Raw genomic sequence first — 18965 nt, 5'->3', positions numbered from 1 at the left:
AACACGAGTTTGAGAGGACCTGCACCCCCTCGGGATTAACCCAGGAATTGTTCGTGATGAGGCAGACTCCGCCGCCGATGGTCTTTCCTGAGCCAGCGTTGCGATCTGCACGTAAGACTGTGAAGGCATCCGAGGGAGAGACGCTTTTGTCTGGGGTCGTCGACGTGAGCCATGTCTCTGTGAGACATATAATGTTGATGTCTCTCATCTCCCGTTGGAACCGGACCCTCGCTCTTAGATCATCCATCCTACCCTCCAACGAACGGGCATTCGCCAGAAAGATGGATGGAATTGCTGGGCGGTAAGCAGCTCTTTTTAGTCTCAATCTGATACCTCCACGTCTTCCTCTGTGTCTTCTCCTGCCGTCGCCTTTGTTCTTTTCTTTGCCGCCATTCTCCCGTCTGATTTCTGCTGGCCATTCTAGGTCAAAAGTGTCTCCAAACTCCTCTTTGAGCCCGGGGTTCAGGTCCATAAGTGTCTGACGGTCGTATGACGTACCCGCCAGTGTTGCTTTAAATAAAAAAGTAGCAAAAACAAACATAATAGCTAAAAGTGAGTACATCGTTGCGGAGCTAAAACCAGAGGCGTCTGACCAGGGTCGCGTCCTCTGTCTGTCGGTTCATGCGTCGGCTACACGCTGCTTTAATAACACTGCATTATCAAGACAGCGCCCCTATGAGGATCTGGCAATGAATTCCAAGAGTAAGGTAAATCTGAAGTGCCGCTCCGCTCTGTGACATTGAGTAGCCTCGGTATTACAATGGAATAAAAGCCAAAACAACCTTGCAGTTGCAGTTACACTCCCCGCCAGCAGGGGGTGCTGCCGCACCCGCCGCACCCCCACTTCCCTCGTCACTGGAATGTTAACCCTTTCACTACCACACTACAGAAGGTTAACATTTCACTACCACACTACAGAAGGTTCACTTTTCACTACCACACTACAGAAGGTTAACCTTTCACTACCACACTACAGAAGGTTAACCTTTCACTACCACACTACAGAATGTTAACCCTTTCACTACCACTCTACATAAGGTTAACCTTTCACTACCTCACTACAGAAGGCCTTTCACTACCACACTACAGAAGGTTAACTTTTCACTACCACACTACAGAAGGTTAACCTTTCACTACCACACTACAGGAGGTTAACCTTTCACTACCACACTACAGAAGGTTAACTTTTCACTACCACAATACAGAAGGTTAACCTTTCACTACCACACTACAGAAGGTTAACCTTTCACTACCACACTACAGGAGGTTAACCTTTCACTACCACACTACAGAAGGTAAACTTTTCACTACCACACTACAGAAGGTTAACCTTTCACTACCACACTACAGAAGGTTAACTTTTCACTACCACACTACAGAAGGTTAACCTTTCACTACCACGCAAATGTTTTAATTACTATCATGACTATTTTCCTTTATCCGCTGGGTGTTGTTGTTGTAGGTTGCAGTTTGCAGGGTCACAACACAGTCATTGTAATAACAAAGGCCCTCAGACTGGAAAGCTGCCAGGTGGGAATTGCTGTAGAGAGGAGGGGGTGACATTGATTACATTGAATTCTGGATATAGTATAGTATACAGTAGTATAGTATAGTATAGTATAGTATAGTATAGTATAGTATAGTATAGTATAGTATAGTATAGTATAGTATAGTATAGTATAGTATAGTATAGTATAGTATAGTATAGAACTGTCCCCATTCTCTTTATTTATTCCCTTTATTAATTTCCTTAGAGCTCAGTGGCAGTTTTTCATGTCTGGTCATTTTTAGCATGGTGTTATTCACTGTCAAAGATGCAAAGAAAAATCATAATTCATATTCTCCTTTGTTTCATCACAATTTAAGGAAGCCTAGTAATAGACACAATATTTTCATCTTTGATGGTGAATAACACCATGCTAAAAATGACCAGACATGAGAAACTCTAAAAGTAAATTAATAAAGGGAAGAATAAACAGAAGGTATACAGTACTGAATTCTGCCATCCAGACACATGCAATTTGAAATATGATTATAGAATATAGAATATCAGGCCTATAAATGACCTTATTGTGGCCAAGTTGCACATCTATGGATTGGGCCAAATCTCCCCTTTCAAATGGCAGAGTTCAAACTGTGTTCTGTTTTATGGCAATAACGTTCAGGTTTGTGGGAGATAATCCCGAAAAATTACAGAAATAAAAAATTAAATCCAGAAGTCAGATGATTGACAGGGGCTGGCATGAGCTGGGTAGTGTAGTTTTTCAAAATTTGAAAGCCCATCGAAAGCCCTTAGTATCTTCCTTCAAAAGACTACACTCACTTTTGGTTGCACCACTTCTGCCCGTCAATATGTGCCAGTTTTCAACCGAATGCCCTGAGATTTCTATAATCTTATATTTCACTAATAACAGTTAATTTAAACTTATTGGTGAACAAACGTAATGCTTTGACTGCTGTTTTGACAGGGTTAAACATTAATTCATACAGTCTGTACAGATGGATTTATGGCATGATGTCATTGTGGGTCTGGTACCAGACCCATCGGGCTTAAGAGGTTAAGATGTCATGAATTACTAATAAAGCATTATGGTACACCAACCTTGTCATGACAGATGTGACCAGTTATAAGCAAGACTTATATATACTCTAGTTCAACATATGGCTCTTTAACAACCTCATGATATTATCATGCAAGATTCATAATTCATGAATATGACATTTCTCTGAATATTATTTATAATGGCTTATTTTATGACCAAATTAATTAGTAATGCCACTGATTCACAAGGGATTATTGACTTTAAGAACATCAATTCAAAGGGCGGCTAAGTGGCGCAGTGGGCAAGGCACTCGCCACTAATGCAGGTGATGCTGGGTTCAAGCCCAGATCTCGGCGTTGCTTCCGGCTTGGCTGGTCATTCATACTAATACAATTGGCAGTATTAGGGGATGGGAAAGCCGGTGGGTGGGGATCGGACGTTGTGGACAGCGACTCCTACAGGTCGTTTGGTGCGCCTGTACAGCAGAATCAGGAAGCAACGGGGGCAGTGTGAGCCTCCCACGCGTTACTCCTCGCCGCTGAGAGATCGCGCTGTACAGGTGAAAAGATGCGACAACTGCCTCCTCGTGTACCGGAGGGGACACGTGATGCAAGGCTTGGTCCACATTGCAGCCGACCAGTGGGAGGCATGGTCTAACAACGTTCGAGACAGGGGAGGGTAGAATTGGACAATATGAAATTGGGATGGGAGAAAAATAGAAAAATGGGGAGAAAAAGTAGATAAAAAAAAGAACATCAATTCAAGTAAAGTGAAATGTTTTTCCTTTTCAAAAGTGACAAATCATTACAAAAGTAGCACTACAAAGATGCATTGCTGCAGATAAAGTACCACTCTGTCATGAAGATGAGATATATATGAGGTTCCTGGTTGCATGGAGCCGTTCGAAAAATGTCTGCAGTGAATAAATGCCCTCACTGGGCCTGCAAACCTGCAAACCCTTGCAAAACCGCATGTCGCTAACTCTAACCCTAACCTTAACAACGCCCACTACATAAAAATTCTAAATAAATGTTAACATTTTCTTCTGGGCCATGGGTTTGCAGGCCCAGTGAGGGCATTTAGTGTCTCCCATGCGCTAGTATATGGGCTGGTGTGGGAAAGGTGATTGCTGGCTCATATTGCAGAATTGACTGCATGCCAAAAGAAATATATATCTCCTCCCACACACACCCACACACACCCACACGCACACACACACGCACACACACACACACACACGCACGCACGCACGCACGCACGCACACACGCACACACGCACACACATGCACACACACACACACACACAAACACACAAACACACAAACACACACACACATAACCATTGGAGCTCAGCTGCTGCAAGCGTCCTGCTGCTGCTCCAGCAGACGTTCCTGTCTGAAACACCCGGTCGGCAAGGACAATTGTACCCGCTTTGTGGAAATAAATCACAGGGCCTAAACGCGGCCGCTGGTGTCTCTCACTTTGATTATCACCGTTGACACATTAGCCGAGCATGGAATACAGATGGAGCTCCCTCGCTCTCTTCAAAAACGGTCATGTTGTGGTCATCCGGCTGGACGAATGATCGTTGGCTGTCGCTTCCTCAGCAGACTGGCAGAGGATTTGTCTCGGGATAATCACCCTGAGATGATTGTGTTTGTGCATCTGTGTTGACCAGTCTTTCCTCAGCCTTGGCTGTCTTGGTCGACAAAGTGGAACGTGCACTATATGCATGGAAAAACACCACATGGTTTTTAAGTCAAAATACATTAAATATTAATTTAAAAAGAAACTTCACAGTGTGTATTTTCTCGGACTAATGGGCTTCCTTTTTAACAATTCGGGGCAACGTCACTTCAGAATTATGGAACTACTTTGGCACCCATTGTAAATGCATCACCGTCCTACAGTATGAACACAACACTGCTTAGCGAACACAATCTTGTTGTAGCTAACGGATTCACTGAAAGAAGCCATTTTCACGCATAGATGACTCGATTTATCAACTTATAATAGTTTCACATTTCCTCCTTGTTAATAAGGATGTGCATTGCGACTAATTTCACTGATGTTTAACCACAAATGAAAAATAAAAACGATTACACCACTAGTCAAAAAGAAAAAAAGGATATATGTATATGTAACAGAAAAAAAGGCTGGACTACAAATGAGGCATTTTAGCAAGAAAGGCTAGACTACAAACAAGGGATTTCAAGCAGTTCAACAACAGAATAACTCCCTTTGGCATGGACTTTGGAATTGCCTAATAACCATAAGAATAATGGTGCAAGCATCATTAATGAAACTAAACTTGAAACTAATACAGTAGAGCTGCCATCACTAAATATTTGCAGTTATTTCCACAAACTCACAGTGCAGACATATCTTAGATATTTTCCAAATTGCAGTAGTAGCAGTTAGTACAGTACATTGCTAACAACAAAACTAGCTACAGAGTTACCTAGCCCCTAATCGAGACAACTGTGCCACTGTTGAGAATTTGGATGGACACTTACACACAGTTGTCTCTAGTTGTCTCATATTGATAAATGATGCTAAACCGAATCTCTAAACTGAATTGCTAAACCGAATAGCATCTGTGATGTCACAAGGTATGTGGGATGTGTTGTCCTTCGACTAAGGTTGCTCTGTCCACAGTCTTGTACCTGACTTGAACTGTCACAGTGGCTCTAAACTCTAAAGAATTATATATTTTCTTTAACACTAGAACAGCCATGGAGAAAATTTCACTGATTCCCACCGGAACGGGTCAGATGACCCGACAGCTTATATGAGAAAAATAAACAGTGTAAACTATATAATTACCTCTTAACACTTTGACTGCCACTCACGGCTAATCTCGGGTTTTTTACGATTGTGACGTTGAAAGCCACTCACGAGATTTCTCGGAATTTATTATTATTTTTTTTTTTGAAATCATATTGCATCACGCGAGCCTACCCTAGCCTACCCAGGGGCCGCCGGCGATCAGATGTGAAAAAAGCGCCCCTATCGTCTCCCAGATGGTAAATCACCCTTTTGGAGTGGACTCAATGAAAATGGATGGGAAAAAAAAATATTCCAGTCCACATTTCACTTCTCACCCATGCAGCCGGAGTACCAGAGTTCATTCAGGGGGCTCTGAGCCCCACGGAAGTTCTACTGTATACACGTTAGATCTATACACTTATCGATTTTTTCGGAATGGTGATCAGGAATTGGAATATACCAGTTGGATACCATCTGATGTCAGGTAAGGAATCTATGTTATCAGTGTTAGGATAATCAGACTCGTTTTCATGAAGATATAAGCTTTTTTGTGATATGTGCTCCAGCTGTTTCACTGTAAAATCCATGAGGAAATGAAAGCAGCTATTATCAGCGAGCGCCTCGAACGTGCGTGCGTGCACATTATACTATCGATCATCTAGCATTTATTTGAAAACTATTCATAAATAGACCGACAAATATCAACGTTCTGGAATATTCCAGTAAAAGGCGATTATCACAGAATGGGCTGTTTTTCACCTGAAAACGGATGCTTTTCAAAATGCTCTCAAACGGAAATGAAGCGATAAAAAACCAATCTGCCTTGACAACACTGACTGGAAAATGATTCTTTCATAAGCGACGGGCAGATTAGACACATAGCCATAATTTTAAACATAGATTAGGTGATATTAACGTTCACATTGGCGCAGATGGTGGCATTCAAGCACTAAATCGTGCTTCCCCTGGTGGTACTGAAAGTGTTAATATAAAAATATGAGGTTTACCACAGGTTTGAGTGACACATATTTTTTTTATAATAATAATAATAATAATAATAATAATAATAATAATAATAATAATAATAATAATAATAATAATAATAATAATAATAATAATAATAATAATAATAATAATAATAATAATAATAATAATAATAATAATAATAATAATAATAATAATAATAATAATAATAATAATAATAATAATAATAATAATAATAATAATAATAATAATATAAATAAATAAAATATTATATAAATATAATTTTTTTTGGATGGAAGAGACATACATTGACGGGCAAAGAGCCACATGCGGCTTGCGAGCCACAGGTTGGCCACCCCTGCGCTAGACGCTCGCAAAGTGCTGTGACTTTCCACATATATATTCCATATGTGGAATAACGTTCTAATTACATTTTCCTGAAGTCATTTTGAAATTTCAGAAACCGTGCCAGATAAAGCGGGTACTTTTAGGAAAAGTCATTGAGTGACAGAGCTGGAGCTCGACCGAGTGACGAGGATACATTTATTGAAAATGCCTAGGGGTCATTTGACCCCTTGCCGGCTGTGCTAGTGTTTGAAGAAGAAAAAGTTGCATGTTCTGCCCATGTTAGAGTGGGTATTTCCTCTGGGTACTCCGGTCTCCTACCACACCAGAATCCTACCAGCCCTTGACAAAGGTACTGGCATTACAGATGGAGTTGGTCCCTGGGTGCTGCCACTGCTGCACTATGGCTGGCCACTGTTCCTATATAATTAGGATGGGTCAAATGCAGAGGATGAATTTCCCCAAGGGGAAATTAAAGTACAACTTAACTTAAATTATTATCCAACTGCATATGTGGATATTTCATGCAGAGAGAAAATGCTTCTTAATCATGGGTGAAGATTGTGTCCTTGTTTCGTTATACTATCTAGTACAGTCAATATATGAAACGGAAATTAAAGCTAAATTCATTACATGTGGCTCTGACAAAAAAGGAAATAATGGGTTACAAGTTGAAGGGTATGCTTAAAAATCCCAATTAGTTTGGTATGTTTTTTCCACCAAAAACGGTTTTCCAAGAATTTGTTTCACACAATCACAACACGTCTTCACTTACACAATCTTGTTTTACCTGTTATAACTAAGAGATTTGCAGATTTATTTTTTCACGTTAGCATTTTCTGGATGACAGTCTGGCCAGCTGGCAAATAGCAACCATGGATTCCCAGGATTATTTGCATCATACCGGCGTCTCAGATTGTAAGGTGGTGGGTCATGTATTTTACACCTTCAGTGCTATCAATTAAGCAATTTAACTGACTTTGAATAACCTCACCACGAAACTAGGGCTGTTAGGCTATTGACATTTGACATAACCACCCCATAAATTATCGAGTGGAATACAATTATTTAACACAAGGCTCAACACTTGAGGGTTACAATACACTAACTACAGAGACTTATGGTGACTGAAACAATTATGCTACAGCTAGCTACCTAGGCCCTAATCGAGACAACTGTGCCACCAACAATTGTGATGGACAGAGGTAAAGTAATGTCCAAGGGTGGACAAAAACCCTTTTACAAAGAGACACATACTGGATTCATAGACAGGGCACCTCTACTGGACTGAATGAAGGACTTGACCTGAAACCTTTTATTTCTTTTTATAGCTGTGACTTTACTGTGATGTCTGTGACTGATTGATAGACTAATGAAGAACTGTATGAAGAATCTGTATTTACAGCTGTACTCTCATCATATTTTATGTGTCTTTAAACCAGAGTTATGATGTTAACTGTATGTACCTTGGTGTAGTGGTTGTAAAATGTATTTAATATGGATTTATCCAGGAGGTGAGGTAATCAATCAACCTATGGTTTGATGAAACTCTTCGTTAAAGGGGAATTCCGGTAATTGTAAACCCTATTTTCCATCATGTGGGGTCTAAATGAATAATAGGAACAACATTTTTTGTAATTGTAAGTATTGAGGGAGATCGCTTCAGCCAGCAGCCACAAAACAAGCTGCAATGTAATCACACGAGGCAAACATGTACATAAAAATTTTACCTATGTCTACTAAAATAGTTGTTTTATTTGCCACCGACAGGCTCAGATTGTCATTATATGTGTTTGACAGCATTCTGCAAAGGATCCCTACAGTGATGCACCTTTGTGTTTACGCCTCTTAGGCCCTCATTCATCAACGTGGACGTAGAGTATGTTCTATTTCCACACGTAAGCACGGAATGTAGAACTAGTGTACGCACAGGGAAGTCGGGATTCATCACACGGTGCGTACGCAGGCTCTACGCTCCTCCGTAGAACTTTGTTCTACCGTCAATGCTCGTGCATGATTATCCATATATGGTCATGAAAGTGAGGAAACACCCCCCATGGGATGTGAAATAATGGACTGACCCGAGCGGAACTCTGAGACACTCCACGGAGAATTCACTGCTGTCGAACCAAGAAGACACTATCGCGTATTATGGGATAAATAAAAGGCGGATTTGTAAACGGTGTAAACGGTGATGTCAGATATCAACGGCTCCCTAAGACCATTGCTGCAATTCTGCCTGGACAGCTCAAAATACTAATAAAGACCGTTCGTTGACCACTGTTTGGCGTTGGTTGTGTGTCATTATAACCGTGCTGTAATATGAATGCCTTTATTAGTTGTGTTCGATTGGCTATATGATTTTTAGAGGCATCTATTTTGTTGTCGGCTAATAAAGACCGCGCTGGAATATGACTGCCTTTTCCCGTGTTGTTTGATTAATACCCATGGGATTAAAGTTCTCCTCAATTTGATTCCAAATCGCGATGGATCTCCCGTCAATTTTCTACCTGCTGCATATGATTTCTAGAGGCATACTACAATCCATTTTGATGTCAGTATTGGGTAGCCTACATAAACAATAATACGAGAGCTATACAAGAACAATGAATCTTACTGCCATGTATGATGTAGCGATACGCCATGTGTGCCTGCCTATATGTGATCAATACAAACATGAACTTGAATTCCATCATGTCTGTGTGCGGGTCACTGCGGGAACTCACAAGGCTGTTGTCACAATGTAAATAAGAACGTGCACTGAAAAGTTACAGTATGTAGTTGGTTGATCATTTGTATGACAGTCAGTAAACCCTTGCAAAAAGTATCCGTTTTATTTAATGAATTGAAAACATTCAGCATCGCCTTCCTCCCGGCATCCAGCAATAACATGTATCAGGCAAATGCGCATCGCAACATTGACTGAGTGGAATCCCTTTCTATTCACATAACTGCATTTGTGATGGAGCTTTGACAGCTACAGTAACAGTCTATTGGTCGATCCATCTCCAATATCACGATGGACCGTGCCGCGGTGGCAAAGACCCGCGGGTGGAGAGGATCTTGAATGAATTCCATCATATATATATGTTGTGTGTCTGTCCACTATGTTTGTTACTTTGTTATTCCCCCCCCCCTATCTATGTAAAGCGACCTTGGGTCTCTTGAAAGGCGCTATATAAAATGAAGCTATTATTATTATTGTTATTATTATTATTATCATCACATCTGTGCGGGAGCTCACAAATAGACGGTTAGTCTCAGTGAAGTTTCAACGGAGGTCATCTATTACCAACAAATTGAAGTAGAAAGCATTTCGTGACCAATCTTATTTGGAAACATGACACACAAAATAATTTGCTTTTTATTTGAAACAATATCTAATCGCGTTTGGAGGTTGGTGTTTTGCGTCTGCCCCCCGTGCCAAACAAGCAGGCCAACCTCTTGTTCGCGTGTGAGCCCGTTATAATTACACTACTGTCGCTATTTTACAATGAACTATAATGAATTACGGGTCATACAGAAGTTGAACACTAATGCACGGAAGCTTATTTCCGCCTTGAAACTAATGCAGGACTGAGGAGTGCTTATGCGTAGTAACGATATTCTACCACTGGGCGCTAGGTACGCCAGGTCTGAACTGTGCGTAGATGTAAGCACGAAGTCAAGTTCAAGTTGAAATTGATGAATCCCACTCTTTGCTTAGAAATGATCGTACGCACAGGGTAAGCACAGATCTGTGCGTAGAACACGTTGATGAATGAGGGCCATTCCACTATTCGGCCAGGGGTGTGGTTTCTGATGTTTACAAAATAAGTCATGAAGGGGAACTAAATCTATATAGTCATGTTGATATTTTTTACAAACTACTGGCTTATTGAATGATCGTTTTTGCTGTTATCCTACCAAGCTTTCATGTGTACTGATGCCAGGTCAACACAATACCCCTACTCTGTCTGCAGCAGGTCTCTCCACTCTCTGAACAGCATTTGGAAAAGGTGCTTTGCTGTAGTATTTCTTCTCTTGGACTGGCAGTAATCATCTGGGTCAAAATGATCATTACAGACCCGATGGTCTGCAAGGAAAATTTTTTCATCCATTTGTAGCATAACTAGCCACACTTTCAGTGTGTCCATATTCAACAAAGGTCGTCTATGAAAGCTGTGCGAAGTGTGGCTCGACATTTTCTTGAGCATTTTCTTTCTTTTATATCTTTTAGATAATGCAATGCTTTCTGTACTCCCAACAACTAATCTTCCTCACCAACTCACTCAAGTTCCCACACTGTCTTCCTGCAACAACTCACGCCTCACGGGATTTCAGAGCAAAACTTCTGCTTGAGTCAGACTGTAGTTAAAAAGAATCTGAAGAATCTTCAGACACTTTTTATAGGAGTCTGAGCCTGTCAGTGGTGAAAAGGCTCTTTCAGTGGAGGTAGTTTGATGTGCACGAATGCCCTGTTTGATTACATTGCAGCCTGTTTGCGGTTGCCAGCTGAAGCAATCTCCCTGAATACTGGACCAATTACAAAAAAAAATTGGCAAAATGATGGAAAAATAGGGTCCAGGTAAAAAAAAATACCGTAATTCCCCTTTGTTCTACTAAATAATATTTGCTTTGTTTTGTTTAGTTTTACTCTGAAGGTGACTTTGATCAGTGCATTGCCAATATATCAAGCAAACAAACAAATAGAAACCTGTATTAACTTTTATACTGTCTTGTATTTTACAGCCTCCCTGAAGTGCGGATCTCAGACAACGGGCCTTATGAATGCCACGTGGGAATCTATGACCGGGCGACAAGAGAGAAGGTGGTACTGGCATCAGGGAACGTTTTTCTTACTGTCATGTGTGAGTATAATAACCCTTTTGTCCGTAGTACAAGTACGCCCTTTAGTCAGCTGTGTATCCAAGCTGCACCTGCTATCTTATCTATGTTCTCTAAGAGGATCTCTCTCCTTGGACCCTTGTGTTGAAAGAGGGAGGACTCTGACACACTGGGGTTCTACTGGAGTCTAATACCACTTTATTACTCATCACCAGACATCATCATCATCATAATGCCTCCTGTGTGTGCTGTCTAACACAAGATTTGTGTGAATTGAATAGAATACACTTTTCAACTAATTGTCATGTTTGTAGAGGTGCAGGCAAAACAGTGAAAAAAAAAGAAGTGAAATCCGGCTCAAGGGCGCCTGAGAAAGGACCACAATGGAACCACAAAAGGACCACAATGGCTAATGATAGCGGATTAATCCGTCTCCAAAGATATTCAATGAATTCACTGAATCAATCAATTGATATCAATAGCGTGCTATGAAAATTATATACTATATATTTTCAGATAAGGACAAAAAATTATTCCCCTAATTCCCCCCCCCCCCCCCCCCCCCCCCCAATTATGTTGCAATTCCCTCTTGGTCGTTTCACTACCCTAGTGGGTGTAGACGACCACATGCCTCCTCTGATACATGTGGAGTCGCCAGCCACTTCTTCTTTTTCATATATTTTAATGACAGAAATCTATTCAAACCTTTCCAGGAGGTTTGTTTGTATCAATTCTCTGCTCATTTCATGCCTGTCTATAATTATGCCAATTTTATGCCTATGTCTATTTTGTGTGAAGCATTTTGGGCTGCAATTCTTGAAGGAAATGTGCTATACAAATAACGTTTATTATTATTATTATTATTATTATTATTATTATTATTATTATTATTATTATTATTATTATTATTATTATTATTATTATTATTATTATTATTATTATTATTATTATTATTATTATTATTATTATTATTATTATTATTATTATTATTATTATTATTATTATTATTATTATTATTATTATTATTATTATTATTATTATTATTATTATTATTATTATTATTATTATTAATATTATTATTATTATTATTATTATTATTATTATTATTATTATTATTATTATTATTATTATTATTATTATTATTATTATTATTATTATTATTATTATTATTATATGACAGCTAGGAGTTTCACTGGTCATCTGACTGACCAGTAGGAGTCACAGTAGGAGTGCAACAACCAGGACTGGATACCCCGCCGACTTCCAACCTGCAAACACTGCCAATTGTGTTCATAGTCGATACCATCAAGTCGTTGGTACCGGGATTTTAACCGGGATTTGAATGAGATTGATACATTTATGTTAAATACAGGGTTTGGTTGTTAATCTTCTTTCAACACCAACCAATGGACTGCAGCTGCCATTGCAATATCTTTATTTGTCTGTTAACCATCTTTGTGTCACACCAGGTATTCACATCACCCATTGGGTTACCATAATACCATGGTATCTTTCTGGCTGACAGGAGGAGGGTTTTGTGGCCCTGTTCTGTTCTGCTCTCTCGGTTCTGTAATTGTAGGTGTAACTCCCTAACGACAGCTGCTTTGCTTCGCTTCGCTCTGATGTTCCAAGTCCAGCAGCAAAGGCGCACTGTTCTCTGTGTTGTTGTACGACTAATTAGAACCAGTAACATTCTTTTCCTGTGAAACACTAGAGAGAGAACCGCTCTGTGACATTACTTCTCAATTAACACATTTTGTGTCTCGAAGAAACCGCCCATGGCTTTCAGCGGCTTTTCTTGTATTATCTTTTAACTCGGACATTCTTTTTCCAAACGATTCCTTTGCACTGTGCCTCTGCCCCTCTGTCTCACTTCGCTTTATGACCGAATCCCTTCGCAACTGTCTGGAAATGGTGATCTGAGAGTACTCTCTGCGTGGGCGTCATCGAACGGAGCTTTATCAATGAGGACGGGTTTACCCAGTTAACCCTTAGTAGTAGCGTGAGCATCTGTGGGTATACGGCATAGTGAATTATGTCGCTACTAGCCAGGGGATAGCTGGAGCACCCTCACTCAGATGGGCCTTAAATCACCACTCTGCAAGAGGGAGAAGAATGGCCTTTGGCATTGTGGCTAATTGCAGTCTAAGCTGAAACAGAATTATTCATAACCTATTAGTGTGCCAAGTTCACTGGGAAGCGGAGAAAGAAGGACACGTGTGAAAGAAAGAAAGAAAATGAGAGAAAAAAAAGTTAATTAATAGGAAGCCGTACATGGAGACTATTTTAATTTTTTAAAGGCTTCATAAATAAGAATTATCATTTTAATGAATCCCCTGCCAAGAGAGTCATTCATTTTCTGAAGGCCAGACCCTGAACCTCCGCACATCCGCTACTGTCCTTCACTCTCGGAAAGTTTGAAATGTCTTTGCTTTCATCTTGAACTGCATGAGCATACATTGATTTGATTAAGCCTGAAGGCAATCAGACTCTCTCAACCAGAGGATTGTTAAGCTAATACAATTATAGCCAATTGGTATTGACGATTCTTGCTGAAATTATAATATCCACCGTAAAGGCGGCAAAAAATTGCATATTACTTACTTTTACGATACACATATTTTTTCTCATTCACTTGCATACCAATGTCTCAGATTTTAAATCAAATGTTTTAGTTGGTGCATTTATTAAACATGACTGTATACCCGGTTTAAGCTTTCATCTCCTTAAATAAGATGCTTTGGATATACCTGTCTTAACCTGGATACTGAGATATTGCACAACCTACGTTTCCTCTTTACTGCAGTTTACTTGCAGTCTGTGTAAGTGCAATTTATATGGTAAAATTCTGAACGTTGCTTATTCAGGTATAGGGATATACTGCAGATGAACAGTATATCCTCAATAAGACCTTAACTGAGATATGAGCTAAAGTATACTTTGTGCACGTTAACGTACTCATTCATATATTGCTGTGAAATTAGTTTTGATGACACACTCAAAAAAACTAAAAAGTTAAAAAGAAAGCAGCCCCACTGTTTGGTGCTTTATATTTTGTCTTGTTTGTTTCACCTGAAAAGACCCTTCTGGTGGACTGATATGTTATGCATTAAAAGCAGCGAGCAGAGGAAATTATTAAATATGTGGCCAGGAAGCAGCTCAGAATGACTAGGGAACACAACACAGGCGGCTGTTTTCAAGGGTATCGAACGCTTCTTGTTATCGCCTGACTATATTGAGGAGTGGATGGTAGAATTGAGTGCTGGCTTGAATGAAGCTGTATGCTAATTTGGCGCTCACCTGCAGTTCGGTGGTTTCTGCCTAAGATGTTGAAGGCCGCTGTTGTTCCTGACAAACTCTGCACCTTTTGATGCAAAGGTACATCTATGGAGCAGAGCAGGGGAGCAGGTACAATATGTGAAGAGATTTGAGGAAAATGAATGCGATTAGAGGATGAGTGAATGGATGAGGCATAATGGTTTGTTAAAGACTTTATATCCTATCCGGGCCAGCAGGCAACTCATGTCTTGTCAGGTGTGCTGGAGATAAGTAATAAAGCTCTCCCCTGAAACTAAATTATGTTGAATCTTTGCAATCCCATTTCATAGATACATTTTGATCAAGCAATTTCAGTTATTTTGAGCTGCGACCAGTGGCTCTATAGGTCATTCTGTCGGTTGGTTGGTTGGTTGGTTGGTTGGTTGGTTGGTTAGTTGGTCTTCAAAAATGGCCCCACCCTCTAGCGGCCACAGGCTTCGCCCTAGGAGGCTGAAATTTGGCATGGAGGTCAAGTGTGTGCGTGTGTGTTTGTGCGTGTGCGTGTGCGTGTGTGTGTGCGTGTGTGTGAAGGTGTGTGTGTTCATGCCAAGGGGGCATGGTAATGGGAGTGGCCTATCTCAAACCTGTCTTCCTTTCCTGATCCTGCAATCACGACTGTTGCTGGCCAAGGAAATCAACAGTTATGATTGGAGGATCAAGAAAAGAGGGTGAGGCTCAATTAGCATAATGTTTCTACATGTAGACCTCCAGTGTCAAATAAAGAATAACTGGACATTTAAATGAAAGGAGTGTTCTGTCTTGTAAAGCTTTTACAAGTATGATATACACATTTCGACATCGACCATATTGTAACCACATTGTGGGGCAATTTATTTTAAGCACATCATCTCACACACACACACTTTCATTTGGTTTGACAGTAAATGCATTTTAATATGGCCACCAGTGATCCTTATAAGACATGGCATTGATATTTCTTCCTCTGCCTCATGTCATGGTGCTATAACATTATTATGGATTATAACAGGATTCATGTCCCAGATGACATCACTGGTGGCCATATTCAAACTAATTTACTCTCAATAACAATAATAACATTAATGTCCCTTTAATCGCAGCAATTCGATAAAACCAAATTGTGTCATATTCATAGCTAATTGCTGCACTCATTTTGTCAACACTAACACTCCACACATGTGGCACACACATTTGCCACACATACAGTACAGTAGGTTCACACAGTTATCTGAAGTGTCTCTACATTTACTGAAATTTACCTGGAATCAGGAGTAATTCCAAAACCAATACAAGTGACCTTGGAACAACTCAGGAGTACCCTACATTTTGAAATCCCAGACACTGAGATAAACTTTTATCGCTGAACTGCAGTGCCAAGTCATTGGGTCTCATTCTTCAACATTTCCCAAAGACTTCTCTTAGGGCATACATCTTGGAACCGACTGAGACCGAATCGCAGACAAGTAGAGCCTGATTCACCAACGCGTGGGGAAGCTGTCTTAAGTGGCCCAAACAATCCCAGCTGGGATGCCGGCGATGAGGAATGTCACTATGAACGCGTGTTCCCGTCTAGGTCATTTGCGGCACATAAGCCAAGCTCTGTGCCGTGTGCAAATGACATCGCAAAAAGTCGAGAGTTTAGACACACCTGTCCAGCTCATTAAATGCAACTGATGCGATGCAGATTAGATTAATGTATTGTCATCATATATGCAGGCTACTACAGTTTGTGACCACCTGCCGCAGCACGCAAGCGCATGCACACACACACACACACACACACACACACACACACACACACACACACACACACACACACACACACACACGCTCACAGTACTGTATAGTCTACGTGCGTAATGAATGAACGCAGTAGGCTTATATTATTCTAATGACTTGTTTTATTAGGAAATCACAGATACTGCGCTGCCTATAGTAGTACAGTCCACCAGTCCGCTTGTCACAATCAGCCTTCCTATGGCTCCATGAACAGTGTCCCTCTAATGCCCCCCTCCACCCACGGACTCATAAACAATCATCTGCTGCCATCCTGTGGCCTGCCGTCACTACTGCAGTTGGCCCTGCCTTGCATGGGTCTTTACCTATCTGTACTTATGAGTCTGTCTGTCATTGCTAATCTGCTCCCTGTGTATTTGCTATCTGTAATATTCCCCTGCTTAGCCTAATGTGCTCCCCTGTGTGTTCATCCTGTCTGTACTGTATTCATTCCAGTTTTGTGTTCTAGTCTGTCCTCTCCCCAGCTGTTGCTCGTTGTAATTAGTGTCTGTATACCCTGTCGCCTCCTGACTTCCTTGTGACGCCATTGTTCTGTTCACCCTGTTATCCTGTTGTGCTACTCCTTTCACCTTTGTGAAGCTCCCCTTGTCACTTACCCTGTCGTTACTGTTGTACCAATTGGTCCCATTGTACCAATCAATGGGATATATTGCATGTTGGCTATAACCTGCATTCTTTCAAATGTATAATTAATCAATAAAACAGATATCTAACAAATAAGAAATACAAATGCCACAGAAGGCCTTAAATTTAAAAAAAATTCAATCATTCACAATAATTGCATAATTGTGTTTGAATATCTGAGTAATTAAGTAATTATACATTTGTCCAAAATAGCTGGTTCAGATATGGTTAATCCAGCTGCCCTGTGATCAGATGAATCCATATTATTTATTTTTCCGACATCAAATGCGTACTTTTTTATCGTTCAAATATTGTCATATTTATTTTAATTATGATTAATTAATTAATTCCAAGGAGGCCTGTAGGGTTGACATGAAGGAATCATTCCTCCCAAATAAAGCCATTAAGAACACGGAGCACACCAGTCTGTCAATTTAAGTGTGCTCCTTACGTGTGCTTAGCTCAGGATTGTGATCCTCAGCACAATCCTGCTCTCAGTCACGGCTGAATCCAATCTTAGGGACGGTTGGGGAATGCCACAACCGGCCCTAAGATGTCTCAAATGGCCCTGAGAGCAAATTTCTTGTCGTAATTCCGTTGGAGAATGAGACCCATTGTCAATTAGTCTCTTTTGTTCCGTTTTTATCGTATGAGGGATAGAATGCCTTGAGTGCAATAAGAAAGGTATGTTAGTCAGCTGTCTTTCTTCTTTTCCGCCAACTGTGATGTTATGCCGTATAATGGGATGTATTATAGTATAATATCACAACAGGTGAGGAGTGGAGGGGGGGCACGTCTGACCTATTGCCAATCACATAGTGATGACGTCTCACTTTGTGAACAGCTTCAGTAGCATATCCATCCCTGTGAAGTACATACAAAGGTCATAATTCAAGGCTATGCCAAATGAAAAAATCAATAGCTCTTTCCCCCAATGGTAGAAATAGGGTCATCATTTGTTATTACCCAAAGTGATTCCTGCGCGACATTCCAAAGATTACAAGGAGCGGTGATTTGTCTCCTGAGAATTGAGCCCGCCTGACCTTGGGAAGCCACCAGCTGATGCTTGTGCATACCGGGCCGTACCACTGTTCAGCTCCAGTAATTCTCATATTCTATAGTCCTCCGGTGTTTTCAATTGCCTGTACATTAGATGGCTGTCTGGGGGGGGTGGGGTGGGGCGTTCCGAATCACCAGACGACGCGCGTCGCGGACAACACCTGCCGCGCTTGAACATCACGTCACGTAATCCCAGCGATCCTTTGCTCTAACCTTTTCCGAGGCGTGAGGACGTCGTTTAGAGGATACCCTTCATGAGCCGGCAGGGCTGGTATTTATAACCCCCGGTATCAGAGATGAGCTCTAAGGTGTATAGGGACTAATTACTCTCATCTCATCCCATAAAACTGGGATTCGCTTTAATAATGGATGGCCAACTTTAATTAAGTGCTGTGTATATTTAGCCGCTCGTTTATAAACGGGTGGGATTAATGGATGTTCCAGCCATGCCCAAACACAGTAACGCCTGCAGACACAGCAGTTTGGTAAATATAATGTATACCAGGCAGTAAGAGATGATGTGGTTGTGTGTGTGTGTGTGTGTGTGTGTGTGTGTGTGTGTGTGTGTGTGTGTGTGTGTGTGTGTGTGTGTGTGTGTGTGTGTGTGTGTGTGTGTGTGTGTGTGTGTGTGTGTGTGTGTGTGTGTGTGTGTGTGTGTGTGTGTGTGTGTGTGTTCGCAAGGGGTTGCATGGGTGGTGTTGGGTTTGATGGATGGCTCTG

The 18965-nt window shown here is 40.8% G+C and overlaps 1 protein-coding gene across 1 annotated transcript in view; it reads left to right on the top strand.

The window, feature by feature from the left end:
- The window catches only part of igsf21a (immunoglobin superfamily, member 21a), a gene marked incomplete at both ends in the record, with an annotated part of 963192 nt that overhangs the window by 641054 nt on the left and 303173 nt on the right, over nucleotides 1–18965 (top strand). Inside the window, 1 exon segment of the mRNA XM_084316427.1 lies at nucleotides 11373–11491. Within this exon segment, the coding sequence (XP_084172553.1) occupies nucleotides 11373–11491 (119 nt within the window).

This window comes from Notolepis coatsorum (genome assembly GCF_963971535.1).
Source record: "Notolepis coatsorum genome assembly, chromosome: 6".
Taxonomy (NCBI): domain Eukaryota; kingdom Metazoa; phylum Chordata; class Actinopteri; order Aulopiformes; family Paralepididae; genus Notolepis; species Notolepis coatsorum.
This window is presented reverse-complemented; position numbering and strand designations above follow the sequence as displayed.